Source organism: Microcaecilia unicolor, chromosome 4, assembly GCF_901765095.1.
Source record: "Microcaecilia unicolor chromosome 4, aMicUni1.1, whole genome shotgun sequence".
NCBI lineage: Eukaryota > Metazoa > Chordata > Amphibia > Gymnophiona > Siphonopidae > Microcaecilia > Microcaecilia unicolor.
This window is the reverse complement of record NC_044034.1, coordinates 292,271,386-292,286,052: the sequence shown is the minus strand read 5'-3', so window position 1 is coordinate 292,286,052 and position 14,667 is coordinate 292,271,386. Positions and strand designations below refer to the sequence as shown.

General features: G+C 44.5%; 1 protein-coding gene across 8 annotated transcripts in view; it reads right to left on the bottom strand.

Moving 5' to 3' along the window:
- PAX8 (paired box 8) overlaps window positions 1–14,667 on the bottom strand; it is a 144,163-nt gene that overhangs the window by 62,076 nt on the left and 67,420 nt on the right. For all 8 annotated transcript variants that reach the window (XM_030201694.1, XM_030201696.1, XM_030201699.1 and 5 more), the window contains 4 exons: window positions 13,174–13,262; window positions 12,251–12,376; window positions 11,156–11,331; window positions 8,795–8,915 (listed from right to left, as the gene is read on the bottom strand). In XM_030201694.1, the coding sequence (XP_030057554.1) occupies window positions 8,795–8,915; window positions 11,156–11,331; window positions 12,251–12,376; window positions 13,174–13,262 (512 nt within the window). The remainder of the gene's footprint in view (window positions 1–8,794; window positions 8,916–11,155; window positions 11,332–12,250; window positions 12,377–13,173; window positions 13,263–14,667) is intronic.

Here is a 14,667-nt window from a genome sequence, read left to right as displayed (position 1 = left end):
CTCCTTCTCCCATCTGAGCCCCCCCCCCCTCCATGGAGAGCGACAGAGCCCTCTTCTCCTGCCACCATCCTGCGTTTTTTTTTTAAATCCATGCAGCGACGCAGGCAGCGCCTCGTGTCTGCCCTGCAGTGTGCTGTCAAAAAAGAAAATCGCTTTGCCGGCGTCGGGCCTTCTCTCGCTATGTCCCGCCCACTTTTGAGGTAACTTCCTATTTCCTCGAGGGCGGGACATAGTGAGAGAAGGCCCGACGCCGGCAAAGCGATTTTCTTTTTTGACAACACACTGCAGGGCAGACACGAGGCGCTGCCTGCGTCGCTGCATGGATTAAAAAAAAAAACGCAGGATGGTAGCAGGAGACGACGGAGCACCCCCCCACCCGCCGACACCCGGGGCGGACCGCCCCCACCGCCCCCCCCTTGGTACGCCACTGGGTATTGGGCTCCGTGATTCCACTAGCTTGTGTTACATGCTCACGATGTTGGTAGTTGGTAGGCTCTACTCCCATGGTGCTTTTCCCTCTGCTTACTGGGTCAGAGTGTGCCCTGTTTTGTTTCCGGTAGTCCATGAGGTAGTGGCCATTTTTGTAAGGCAGTTTTAGATCCCTTTCATGTGTTAGCCACGTTACAGAACTTAGTTCTTACCTTGAATGTTGCTGAAAGAGGGCATTGTACACCATTATGCCAGCTCTGACCTACTGCTCATCTCAGTACCAGGGAGACTCTTTGCCAGTGGGGCACAACCTCTGATCTGCAGTTAACTGTGAGTAAACGTGCTTATTCCAATAAAGGACGTTTTCGGAGACATTAGTCTTCAGGTGTCAACTGGTGTGCCAAGTCCTAGAGGCCTGCATGTATGCAGGTCCCTGGAGCACTTTTAGTGGGTACCGCAGTGCACTTCAGGCAGGCGGACCCAGGCCCATCCCCCCTACCTGTAATACTTCTGCTGGTAAATGGGAGGCCTCCAAAACCCACTGTACCCATATGTAGGTGCCCCCTTCAACCCTAAGAGCTATGGTAGTATTGTACATTTGTGGGTAGTAGGTTTTGGGGGAGGGGGGTTGGGGGCTCAGCACCCTTGGTAAGGGACCTATGCATGTGAGAGCGTTGTCTGAAATCCACCGCACTGACCTCTAGGGTGTCCAATTGGTGTTCTGGCATGTCAGGGGGGCGAGTGTACTACGAATCCTGGCCCCTCCCACGACCAAATGGACGTTTCCGAGCTGGGCATTTGTTTTTTTTTAGCAATAATGGAAACTAAAAACGCCCAGCTCGGAAACGACTAAATCCATGGCATTTTGGTCCGTACAAACCGTATTTTCGAAGCGGAAGATGGATGCCCATTTTTTTTTTTTAAATACGGTCTGTCCCACCCCTTCACGTACCCGTTCTCGGACATAGATGCGTTCGATTATGCTCCTCCACGTCTTCCAAAATCCCATATTGGAACTCATAAAATTAGTTAAACCTCCAGGGCTTCAAATTAACCTAGCATTATGCCCCAAGATATAGGCTGATCCAGTCCTAAATTTTTCCTATTGCATCCATGGATGTGCAGTTCTCATTTTCATAGGCAAATCAATTAAAAAAAAACCTGCACCTACAAGACACCTTTCCCCATTTAGGGGGTCTTTTACTAAAGATTAGCTCAAGCTTTATTCCTATGAGACCTCCTGCAGATAACTCGAGTTAATCTTTAGTAAAAGACCCCCTCAATGAATTAAAACCAGAACTCGTGGTCTACAGAGCACCTTGCAACAACATATCATTTGTGCAAGAACTGTTGAATCTGGTGACTGAGGTAACCCCGAGTTACCCTAGGTTACTGATCATGGGAGACTTTAGCTTACACATTAAAACTCCAGACACCACCACTGCTGCCTTCCTTGATTCCAATGGCAGTTCTAGGATTCACTCAGATGATCAAATCTCCAACCCATGAAAAGGGTCATACGATAGACTTGGTGTTCTGCAAAGGGGTCGACATCTTTGAACACAAGGCTGGTGGCATCAAGATAACACCCTATCGTGGACAAATCATTTTCTAATCACATTCTCTACTAAGACTAACAAAATCAGATGGGCCAACCAATGTTTGGAAGGAATTTAGAGACATGAAAAATCTGACTGCTGATAACTTCCTATAAACCTTGTCCTACCCCCATGTGGATGAAAAGATGATGACAGTGTCAGAACAGGTTGATATCTGGAATGTACGCTTAGTAACGGAATTGGAAAAATGGCCCCTCTAAAGAATGTCCTATGCTCTACACACAAACGTTCCTCGTGATTCTTTCCAGAACTATGGGTCCTTAAGTGTCAAGGACGCCAACTTGAAAATGGCACAAATCTCACCGAGATGAAGACAGACTGAACTGTAAGAAACTCATGGCAATGTACCACCAGGCCTTAACAACAGGCAAAAAACAATATTTCTCTCAACACATTGAACAAGCTGCAAATTCAACCAAGAAACTATTTAAAATAGTAGACAGTCTTCTGCAAACCCCACAACAGAACCAGCCCTCCCAGTCACAACTCACCAGCAATGATTTTGCCACATGCTTTGCCAACAAAATTAAAGGTCTCCATCAGGACCTACAGACAGTCCCAACAAAATTCTCACCAAGTAATATGGAGAACACTCCCAGTTCTCCACCATGCACAGCCATCTGGACCTTATTCAACTAGGTCTCAGAGGAAGCACTTGAAAAAATTCTGAAAGGGCTAAGGCTGACAACTTGTCCTCTTGACCCCTGCCTTGCAAAGATAGTACAGCGAGCAAGCAAGCAAGCAGAGGCTTCTTTGAAGGGGCCACAAAAATTAACTCATCTCTTGTGGAAGGGCAGTTGCCAACAAACAATAAAAAGAGCTGTGGTGTGCCCCCTACTGAAAAAGAACTGCCTTGACCAGGACAAGCATGAAAACTACCGACCAGTCTCTAACATTCCTTTCTTGGCAAAACTTATAGAAGAGACAGTTTGCATTCACCTCAACGACTGGCTAAATGAAAGTAATTGGCTAGATCCATGTAAATCTGGTTTCAGACTTGGGTAAGGAACAGAGAAAGTTCTTGTGTGCCTTCTTGATGATCTGCACAGAAACCGTGACAGGGTGATCTGCCTTGATACTAGTGCTGCTGGATTTCTCAGCAGCTTTCGACACTGTGGATCATAATATCATACTTACTAGGCTGGTAGAAACAGGTATCGGTGGCACAGTATTTACATGATTCAAATCCTATTTCAGACACACAACAATCAGTTCTCTTCAACAACAGAATATGATTACCTTAGGCACTGAACTGTGGGGTGCCACAGGGATCCATACAGTCTCCCATTTTATTTAATATCTACCTCAAGCCTCTGGCTGAGCTGCTTCGGTCAATTGGCACAAAATTCTATATCTATGCTGATAATGTGCAACTACTCATGCCCATTGAACCAGATCTACCCACAGCTTTGAATAAACTGACTGCTTGTCTAACTGCAACTCAGGAATGGGCAAAAAAAACCAACAAAATCTGCCTAACCCAGGCAAAACAGAGATTCTTTGGGTACCTAACACAAGTGGACAAACACCTGATTTCAAAATACCTTTTGGAAAGTATGAACTTCCCCTAAAATCACTGGTCAGGAATCTTGGGATACTGCTGGACTCATCACTCACTCTGATCCTGAAAATTCAAACAACCTTTAAAAATTGTCTCTGTCACCTTATGGCAACTATGAAATCTCTCTCCATATAATGAAAAGACAAGTCTGACCACAATGGTCCATGCAATGATAACATCACTACTAGACTATTGTAATGCCCTGTACACTGGTCAATTCAAAAAGAACTTGCATCAGCTCCAACTAATTCAGAATGCTATAGCACGACTGATAGAAGGCTGCAAGCAATTTGACCACATCACACCCTTCCTGCAAAATCTACCATACTGGGCTAAATTTAAAACTCTCTGTTTGGTTTTCAAGGTCCTCAGACAATATGGCCCAGAGTACTTAAAGAATAAGTTAGCCCTCTACAAACCTTTGAGACCTCTAAGGTCATCTCAAGGATCATCACTATTTGTACCCTCATCAAAAAAGAATTGTACAAAGTGATACCTGCCAGCGAACTTCTCAGTAGTAGCCCCCACACTCTGGAACCTACTCTCAGAGGGGCTACATCTAACTCAAGACTACAAGACTACCTCTACTTCAGGAAGCAGGTGAAAGCTTGGCTCTTTTCACAAGCCTTTAGTACATGTAGTGACTGACTATACACTCACTGTGCATGTGGACTAGCTTGCAGCACACCCTATAAATTAGACCAGTTCCTCATATCCTGGCTGATATTCGAAACCATTTAACAGGCCAGGAATGGCACCTGGCCGGTTAAATGTTACTTTGCCGGCTATACGTTGATAATCAGCAGGAGATAGCCAGCTATCTCCTGCTGAATATCCCGGGTTAGTGCCTAGCGGATAGCTGGTTATATTGTGCAATATAACTGGCAAATCACCGCTTTTCAGCATATTGCCAGCTAAGTTTGGCGGTCAAATCTGGCCATGTCAATAGCAGGTCTATCTTTGGCTGCTATGAACTTAGCCAGCCAGTTCTGAATATCGGCTTGGACGGCTATGTTCTTAGTGGCCAAAAATAAATTGGATATTCAATGCCAATCATCAGAAATGACCCAGCATTGAATATCCAGGCTCCACGCTGACCACAGAAGGCAGCCCAACTACCTCCCATGATCTGAATATAGGGCCCTTCTTGTTTAACTGTACAAAGATTTTGCCTTGAGTTTAGCTACCCATCTATTTATCCCAATTGACTCTGTACTACTCATTTTGTCTCCATCTTTATATCTGCACTTGGCCCCTCTGCTGCATAGAAAGCATTAGCATCATATCTGTGCTATTTCAATGCTCTATTGGGTTGCTTATTAGGTATTTCATTGGTATTATGTTGACACTTCCATGCTGTCTCTTATGGTATTGCTTGTACTGTACTGACATTATATTTCCAAGTTTTCCTCATTTATTATATTTATGTTTATATTTGGTCATTTTATTATTGTTATGTCGTTAACAAAATTATAAGTTTTATGTTAAACTGGACCTGCTGTACACCGCCTTGGGTGAATCTGTTCATAAAGGCGCTTAATAAAATCCCAATAAATAAATAAATAAAACATCTACATGAGAGCAAGGCCAGGGATCATGTGAAGGTCTATTTGACACTGCAGTGGGAAGGGATATTAGGATGACTGGCTGAGCCTGGAGAACATTTCTGGCCATCAGGTTTTCTGTTTTTTTTTATTTGCTTGCTGGAGCATCCACCTTTCAAGCCTGTATCTGCCCCATTTTCTAGGAAACCCATGGCAAAAGCCCTCCCATAGTTAACTAGAACCAAAGGAAAAATGCAGATGAAAAACTAAAGATGCTGCTGTTATCTGGGTACAAAAAACAGGAAAATCCACTATGAATTAAGAAGGTACAATAAACAAGCTCACTCTAGCAGTTTCTGCCCACGTAAAGTTAATTAGTCATAGACTGAACTTTGTCATAGTACAAGAGCATAAGGCCTGCCTTCACAGGAAGAGGGAGGGTTGGAGATGGGAGATTCTGGTTTCCCATCTCCATTGGTGATTTTATACACACCTCTCTCTCTCCACCCCTCTCCCCACTGCCACATATCCCCACATTTTCCTGCCAGAGGACTTCAGAGAGAGAACAGGGACCAAGAGAATGGCTGCTGGCTCAGCCTGCAGTTCAGACCATGGTGGGGGGGGGGGGGGGGGGGGTTGATTTGACTTAATTTCATTATATTCTGCCCATCTCTGGGAAAATCTAAGAGTGTGAAATAAAATATATAAACCACAATCTAGCACAGATTTTTTTTTCCCCATTCTGCATTCTTCCACTGGAATGGCCCTGGTGATAAAATGGTTCAGATCCTAGTCAGCAGGGCATGGGTGTTCATCTGGTACAATAAAGATCCATTTTGTATAGTACTGGAACATCCAGGTTGGGATATACACACATCCCCAGTATTTTACAAACGTGGAGCCTTTTTGTAAAATTCATAGAAGGATGCCAGCAAATACTTTGTATTTACTGACAGATACAGTGGGAGGGGCAACTTTACAGAGCTCCACATACAGTAGGAAATAAAGAGTGGCATCATCTGGTAGCTTCTACCTAGAAATGTCAGTGATAATATGTGGAAGTTCAATTTTGCAACTTTAGTATAAATAAATGCCATCATCCCCCAGATTCTATATACGATGCCCAAAATTGGGCGTCGATCCGAGATATGAGCCCATCTAAATTGGCTAAGAAGCCAACTGTGCCAATAATTGGGTGCTAATTGGCACCAATTTGAATTTGCGCACACATCTTACTACGTGCCAGGGGTGTAGCCAGACTTTGGCAGGAGGGGGGTCGAGAGCCCAAGGTGAGGGGCACATTTTAGCCCCCCCCCCCTCAGCCATTGCCGACCCCCCCTCGCCATTGCCGACCGCCGCCACCGCTGCCACCAACAACAACTTTGACCCCCCCCCCATGCCAACGACCCACTCGACCCCCTCCTGCCGCGAACCCTCTCCCGCCGCCACCGTCGCCTACCTTTGCTGGCGGGGGACCCCAACCCCCGCCAGCCGAGGTCCTCTTCTTTCGGCGCAAGGCTTTGTTCTGTTTCTGAGTACGTGCAGGATGTCAGACTCAGAATCAGAGCAAAGCCTTGCGCTGGAAGAAGAGGACCTCGGCTGGAGGGGGTTGGGAGTCCCCCGCCAGCAAAGGTAGGCGACGGCGGGTTAGCGGTGGGAGGGGGGGTCAAAAGGATCGTCGGCAGGGGGTTCCAGGGTCAAATCTACAGGGTCCCAGGCCCTTGTGGCCCCACATAGCTACGCCACTGCTACGTGCTATTCTGTAACAATGTGCGCCCAAAGTGTGAAACCAATGGGGAAGTGGCCAATTGGAGGGTCATGGGCATTCCTAAAATTTGTGCGCAGTGTTATAGAATATTAGGGATGTGTGCCCAAATTAGGCACCAGGAATTACACCCTTCAAGCAAGCACAAGTCAGCACTTAATGCTGTTCTCTAATGGATGCTCATCTTTGAGTGCCCGTTATACAATTAGCCTTGAGTGCTGATTTTTCAGCACCATTTACTGAATCTAGCCCCATGTAAATATAGAGTTGGCTGATTTCACAGATCTATAAGTGGAAATGTAAACAATTAACAAACAAGGCTGCTAAAGACATTAGAAGCAGGAATCAAAAATATGGGATTAAGGAGGACAATGCCCCCTTAATCCCTCACTTAAAGTCCTGGTCAAAATTAGCACTTATTTATATATTTTTAAAAAACAACTATTCTGCACAATCCCAGAGTTCTAGGCAGATCACAAATGTTACATAGAGAAAATAAATTTTACAAAACACAGTTTACAAAAAACAACACACCACATAACATATATAATTAATCAACTTGTTGCAAACCTATGCTTGCCTCAGAGCAGGTGCTAAATTTGATGGGGAAACTGTATATGAGAATATACTTTCTCAGCCCGACAGCCCACTCAAACCAAGGCCTCTTGACATCCTTGTATCCCACAGATCTACACATATAAGTAGTGGCTTTCTGAAACTGCTATTTACATATGTAGATGCTTCTAATAGGACCTCCTCAAGTGTCCCTGGAGCCAAGTTAACCTTCCCATTCTCTCCCTGCTTCTGCCCTGGTTACTCTGCATTGCACCTCTGCTCTTTTTCCCTGCCATCAAAATCTGTATTTACTTGAACAGCTGCAGAGATACCAGAACACCACAGGGGAACTTTTCTATATGTATAGATAAGTACATCATTTACTTAATCATCCCCCCTCCTCTCCCCACACACACACATATACATGTGTGCCACTTGACATTGCCTCATGATAGTTGACCTGTGAGGGGGGGGGGGGGGGCTGTACACAGTTCCCACTATTTGTATTTCTTTGGTGTGACAATAAAGTTATTTGAAACTGAGCCTGAACACCTTGCCATCCTTTAATACATCATTTTTCATTTCTGTCACTAGGCACAGGCAGACACTGAAATGGCCTTTTCCCATGGCTGTGTCATGACTGTGTGGGAACTCTTGGGAATGCTTCTGCTCCAGTGAGTCCGTCTCTTTTCCAAAGCACCATCAGGTCCAGCCTAATGAGGCGGCACCGCTGCAAACACACTTCCCAGCTGGGCAGTATCAACAGCCACAACGGGCAGGAAGAAGCCACTGCTTTCTCTCTTTTACAACCTTCTCAGTTTTTTTCTCTTTCTTAGCAATATTCTGACTTCTGAAATGTGTTAGTTAAATCAACTGTCCAGAGAGGAAGCAATCCATCAGAGATCTATGAAAAAAGCTGGGAATGAATTCTAAGCCCAGCTCCGACACTGACTTTCTATGTGACCCAGGGCAAGTCACTTTATTTCCCTGTGTTTTACAACTTTTCTTGGCTTTGAGCTCTGTCACCATGTCTTAATATCACCCTAGGCATGTTGTTTTATCTCCCTGTGCCTCATTTACTGACATTCGGTGTGACCTTGAGCTCATCACTTTATCTCCCTGTGTCTCACTCACTGATTCCCTGTGTGACCCTGAGCTCATCAATTTATCTTGACTCTCTGTGTGTTGGATCTAATCCTGATTTTGACAAAGACAAAATTCCAGAGGACATTTTTGAGCAATACCCTACACCTCTCTGCTTCCGTATCTGTTTGTCTGTCTGTCTGTCTGTCTGGGTGCCGGACCTTTGTTCTCATCTTACCTGACACAGCAGAGTAGGCCTGGTGAGCAGAGAGATTTCGACCCAAGGGTGTACTTGAAGGAGTCAGAGTAGCCTTTCCATCATCCATTGAGCTATTGATCAGAGGCAGTGGGTACAGACCCTGACAACAGAGAAGAGGGTTTAGAGATAATCATTCACGTGGTAACATAATAACCTAGTAAATTATTATTATTATTATTGCATTTGTACCCCACATTATCCCACCTTTTTGCAGGCTCAATGTGGCTTACAGAGTGTTGTTATGATGCTGTCATTACATGATGGCAGAAAGGGATCAGATTTGATCTTGCAGTCATCTCAGAAGCAATTTTTCCACTTTGAGGAGATGAACATATTAATTCTCATTCTCAACCCAACCTCGGCTCTTTTACCTAAACTTTCAACTCCTTTCCTACCACTGCACTCCCAAGCATGCCCAAAATTTGTTCATGTATTAGGTTCCACCACCTCCACTGGTAGGCTATTTCAGACCTTTGTCATCTTCCTTTATGTTTCTTACAACATAAAAACTAAATCCAACACCTAGGCCTCAGTGTCTTCTTACTAAGCTTTTTCATAATCCACACAACTACCCAAACTAGCAAATATCTGACATCCCCAGGCTTATTGAGTTTGGGGTTTTCACCATGGTCATTCCAAGCAGGACACCTCAATGCTTTCTTGGAATCCTACTGTGGACATATGTCCTTGACATGTGCCAGCACCACCAAACTTCATGTTGGGACCATTCATATGTGTCCCGATAAATAAATAAATATGTTCCTGATACGTATCAATATCACAAAATTCCAGGTCAGAAGACCACATAACCTTGAAAAGTGTCAATATTACCAAACTCCAAGTCAAATGGAGACCATCTATGCATCCCTGAGATGTGTCTATGTCATCAGCCTCCAGATTAGTAGATGGTTCACTTGTCCTTACAAGTCCTTATCAGTGTCACTAAACTCCAGTTCAGGAGATTCTTATGATGTGCTAGTCTTCCCTGTTCTCCTGCCTTTCTCATTCCGTGGGTTGTTTTCCTTGCCTTAGTACATTTACATGGCTTTGATAGTATGTTAGAGATATAATCATTGGTCTGAACAATGGAATCTTGCTTTAAAGACTCAGAGGAAGTAGTTGCTGTGCATACAGACTGCCTCCTGTTCCTTGTCCCTGTGTGGTATTCCTGCTGAGCCTACAATGATGCCTATGAAAGTGCACTCCCATTTTGGATGTTGTATTCACTTCTCCCCTTCTTGATCTCTCCTTCACTGAGAGGAACATCAGAGCTTTCATTTTCTAGATGGTGGTGCCTGCTGCTTCTTAGCAGATGTTCTGTGAGCTGGGACTGCATGCAGATCTGCACTGAGACACATCAAAACGTATACACTGTTCTGCTGAGGCAACTTAAAACAAACACCTTTCACCCTGCCTTTTCCCCATCTGCCAGGGCCTCAGCTCATCACCCCAAAAGCACTAAGCCCTTACAGTACCATGACATCTTCTGTCCTATGATATTATTTCCTTTCTTCTCTCCATGTTGTCTAGAGGAAGAGGTGTCTCCCTTGGAAACTCCCGTCCTGATTTGAGAATTCATGACTGAGAGCTTCTCTTTCCCAGTATCAGGATGGGATGTGATCCCTTCCCCACCTTCCAGTGCTCCACCATTGTACCGCAATCCTGGATGTCCCAACCTACACTACAGTTCAAAGGGAAAGCAGGAAAAACCTCTACATAAGTCCAAAGGGAATGTCCAAAAAAGAAGAGGATGACTCACAACTTCTACATGTGGTTAGAGAACAGAAGATCTTTATAGAAGCACTGATAATGGCAGTGCAATAATTTACAGTGTACCTATGCTCACTGCTGTGGCAGACTAGTTAGGTTATTTCTGTACCCTTATATGATATGTCTCTTTCCAACAGCAGAATCAACATATTATTCTCTAGAGTGTGTGTATCAGACCCCTAATGCAGGTGAACTGACTGCCAAAACATGGCCCCATGTTGGGTCTTTATTCACTGCTTCAATAAAGATCTTCTGTTCTTTAACCACACGTGGAAGTCGTGAGTCATCCACTAATAGATGTTTCACCTTACAACATTCCTCCAGTGCACCACAGTCTAGGTATCAAGAGGACATTTCTCATAAAATGGAAATTTGTGTCCTGGCACTTTCTCAGATTAGTTCATCAATGCATCTCAAACAATCATCAGTTAGAAAGAACACCTTGTCCCCTGGGGAAATGAAATGGGAGATGCTAAGGACTCTCTTTACAGCCTTGTCTAAGACAGTTATCAATCATGTATCCTTCCCAATGGACTGAGTTCTACACCCTCTCCCCACTATTGAACTAACCTGTTCCCCTTTGGTGTGGCTTGGTGAAGCGTAGGATTCTGGATAATGTTGCCTCTCGAAGGGGCACTCCAGAGAGTCCAAGTGATGCTGGCTGAAGGTGTCAGTGCGGAGGTGCTTCCGGGGGCCTCCACCACTGCTCTGAGAATCTATGCTGAGTCTGCAGCTGTCCTGGTCACCTGAGAAAGGAAGGCATCACACCAATCACAGCCTTTGCCTGATGCACAAGAGATCTTGTAGCTATTAATCCAATGTTCTAACCCCCAGACCATGAGCTCAAATCCAAGCTCTGTCATTCACTATGTATCCTTTGGCATTTTCCTTTCTCCCCTCCCTCCCCCATCTGATTTATAGGCATTGCTCTGAAGCCATAACAGTTGATAGCTAACTGATATATCTCAGAAGCATCTGCTATTTATGGAGTACTCTGGCTGCAAAACATACTGGGTTTGGAAGAAAAGGACAACATAGCCAATACCAACAATGCAAAACTACCACAGTTACCCCAGGCAAATCCATAGAGTGATGGGATGGTAGATTGCCCATTGTTGTCAAAGCCCAAAAACAGGAAGACCTCTGCAGAAACACATAGAGCAACACAAATAGCAAAAGTGATCCAAGGAAGGAAGAACAGACTGGAGTTCACCAAAATAAACTTGGTGAACTCCCATCTGTTCTTCATTCCTTGGAACACCTTTGCTGTTTGTGTTTTCATTGTTAGACAAGGCTATTTCCTTGTAACTTTCAGCATAGTCCTCATTTACCTGTAATGTGTTACATCTGAGCCTCAAATTATTTAAGGAGAAATTATATGTGAGCCATGTTGTAGAGTACTTGAAAAGTGATGTGTTAACCATACATCCCACTTATGAGGTTATAGAGGGAGAGACATAAATAAGAAATGGTAGTAGTGAGGGAGGGCAAAGACAGATGGATAAAGTGGAAAAGAGAGTGAGGTTGGGAGGGGGAATAGGTGAGGAGCAGAGGCCAGGTTCAAGTGGGGAAGAGGATGAGTAGAACTGAGGAGGAATTGATAACCTTTAAAAGCTTGTGGTAACATTGGATTCAATATCTAGGCTAGTCATGAGGTACACTCACTGTCATCGATCTTGCGCTTGCCATCACTGCCAGGCTGTGCAATTCCCAGGAGGCCATTGATAGAGTAGGTAGATCCCAGTGAGTCAGACTGAGGGGATTCTGGAGGGGTCACTGCAGAACTAGGGACTAGAACGAAGACAAACAAATTTACAAGAGATCTAAAAAGACCACACATGGCACCCACTTATGTCTTGAATATGTTGCAGGGAAGACTTTCACTAGGTTGAGCAGCAAGACCTTTTATTTAAACTTTCTTTATATCTCCTGGGAGAGGACAAGGAAAGGAGAGCTCTTAAATTCAGATATTCTTAAGACAAGGCAATGCATGCTGGCACCTAGGGTTGGTTACAAAATCATTCTTGCTTATCGCCTGTAAACATAATAACCATACCTGACTTTCCAAAGAGCTCTCTACCACCTCAATCCAACAGAAAGTATCTATTTCCTGGCACAAACTGGTTTCAACACCTTCACTACTACCACATTCAAAGTTCTAGAAAATTGACAGTGAGGACTGTGGGACTGTGTTTTTTTGTTCTAGGAAGCATTTTCCCTGGTTCAGATCCTAAGAAACCTGCAGTGAGTATTATGGGACTGAGGTTTTGTTGACTGCATAGAGTAATTACTAAATGTTTTCTGTGCTTCAGTTCTTTGGAAAGTTGCAGTTAATACTTCCTCCAATGGATAACTGCTGAACTTTCTCTGTGGTTCAGCTCCCAGAAAAGCTGCAGCAAGGGCTGTAATATTTAGGGTTTTTTTCTTTGAAAGAAGATGTGATTACTCACTGTTCATGCCAAACAAACTAATTTATCTCTTCAAGAGCACAGAAGGACTTTAACTAGACTCTCCCTAGCTTGGTTCAGGTTCTCCATTCATTAAACCTAGGGGTGGAAAAGCATCAAAACAAACCACACAGTACGTACTCAAGGTGTGTCCTGGGCTGAGTGTCTTGGTAGCCACACAGTTTTCCATGGGGAGATTGAAAGGCTGCTGCACTTTGGTGCGGATAATTCTGTCATTGATTAAAAAAAAAAAAAAAAGAAAGACAAGGTAGATGAGATAAAGGTGAAGTGACTCTGAGTTCTGAAGGCTGTGAATATGAATGTGTTATAGAAGAAGACCAAGGACCAGATATCCCATAGCCACAGAGAGGGGGGTGCTTGAAGGCCTGCCCCCTCCCACACACACACACACACACTTTGGACTCAGGACCCCTCCAAACCCGAACTGCACCCATTAAATGGCTAAAGGGATACTAAAGCCCTGCAACCAAAGACATTCGCTGCTGAGCCGCTCTCCTCCTCCTCGTGCTTCTGCATTAACCCAAAAGTCAGTGGGTTGCCTCCAGCTGCTGACATCGGGACTCCTCGCACATGCCCAGTTCACAAAAAACTGAACGTGCTTGGGGAGTCACAGAGTTAGAGGCTGGAGGCACTCCACCGACATCTGGGTTACTGCAGCAGTACAAGGAGGAGGGGAAGTGGCTTGGCAGTGAATTTCTTTGGCTGGCAGGGCTTCGGCATCCTGGCCAGCAAAGATATCGTTTTTAACACACCGGGGAAGGGAGGAGTTGTATATATGTGGCCCCCTTAGTCCACCTCTTGCCCCCCTTCAAGATCGGAGCGCTGGCTATGCCCCTGACAGATTAATGAAGGTAGGCATATTGGCATGTACAAGCTACACTAACTGTTTCCTGGGGACAGGGTTTGCAGTAGGTTTGGGCAGTCAAGAAATGTTTGTGTTGTTTTGTTTTAAATTCCAGAATAAATGCTGTCAGTAGTGAACACTCTGCAACAGAGTGTGCACTATCCTCCCCCCCCCCACCTCCCCGATTCTATAACTGGTGCTCAAAATTGCACATGCAAATTTAGACACATGTCCAATTTAATTGAGTAATGAGCCAATAATTGGGTACAAACAATTATTGGTGTTAATGGGCAAAATTTGGATTTGTATGTGCATCCTGTTAAGTGCTGTTGTATAGATACATGTGTAAATGTTTTAGCACATAATTGAAAAAGGGGTGTGCTCATGGGAGGGGCATGAGCAGGTCAGGGGCATTCACTAAAGATGAACACAGTATTATAGAATTTGAGGGATCCTCTCCTCATTTACATGCAAGGATTTACACCAGGTTTCAGTTGGTGTAAATTCTCACACCCAAAGCTGGCAAAGATCCTGGTGCTACATGCTATTCTATAAACAGCATGCAACTTGGAGCACCATTTATAGAATGATGCTCAGCATGCATTTTTTTCAGCACCCAAACTTGGGTGCCATTTACTGAATCTAGCCCTGTTTGTAAAGAGGATGCACTTTTCTTACAGCGGGGCCCTTTTACTAAGCAGTGGTACCACAGGCTTGCTGCACAGTAATCCAAAATACCACTGGCCCAACATGGGTGTCAGCAGTAGTTC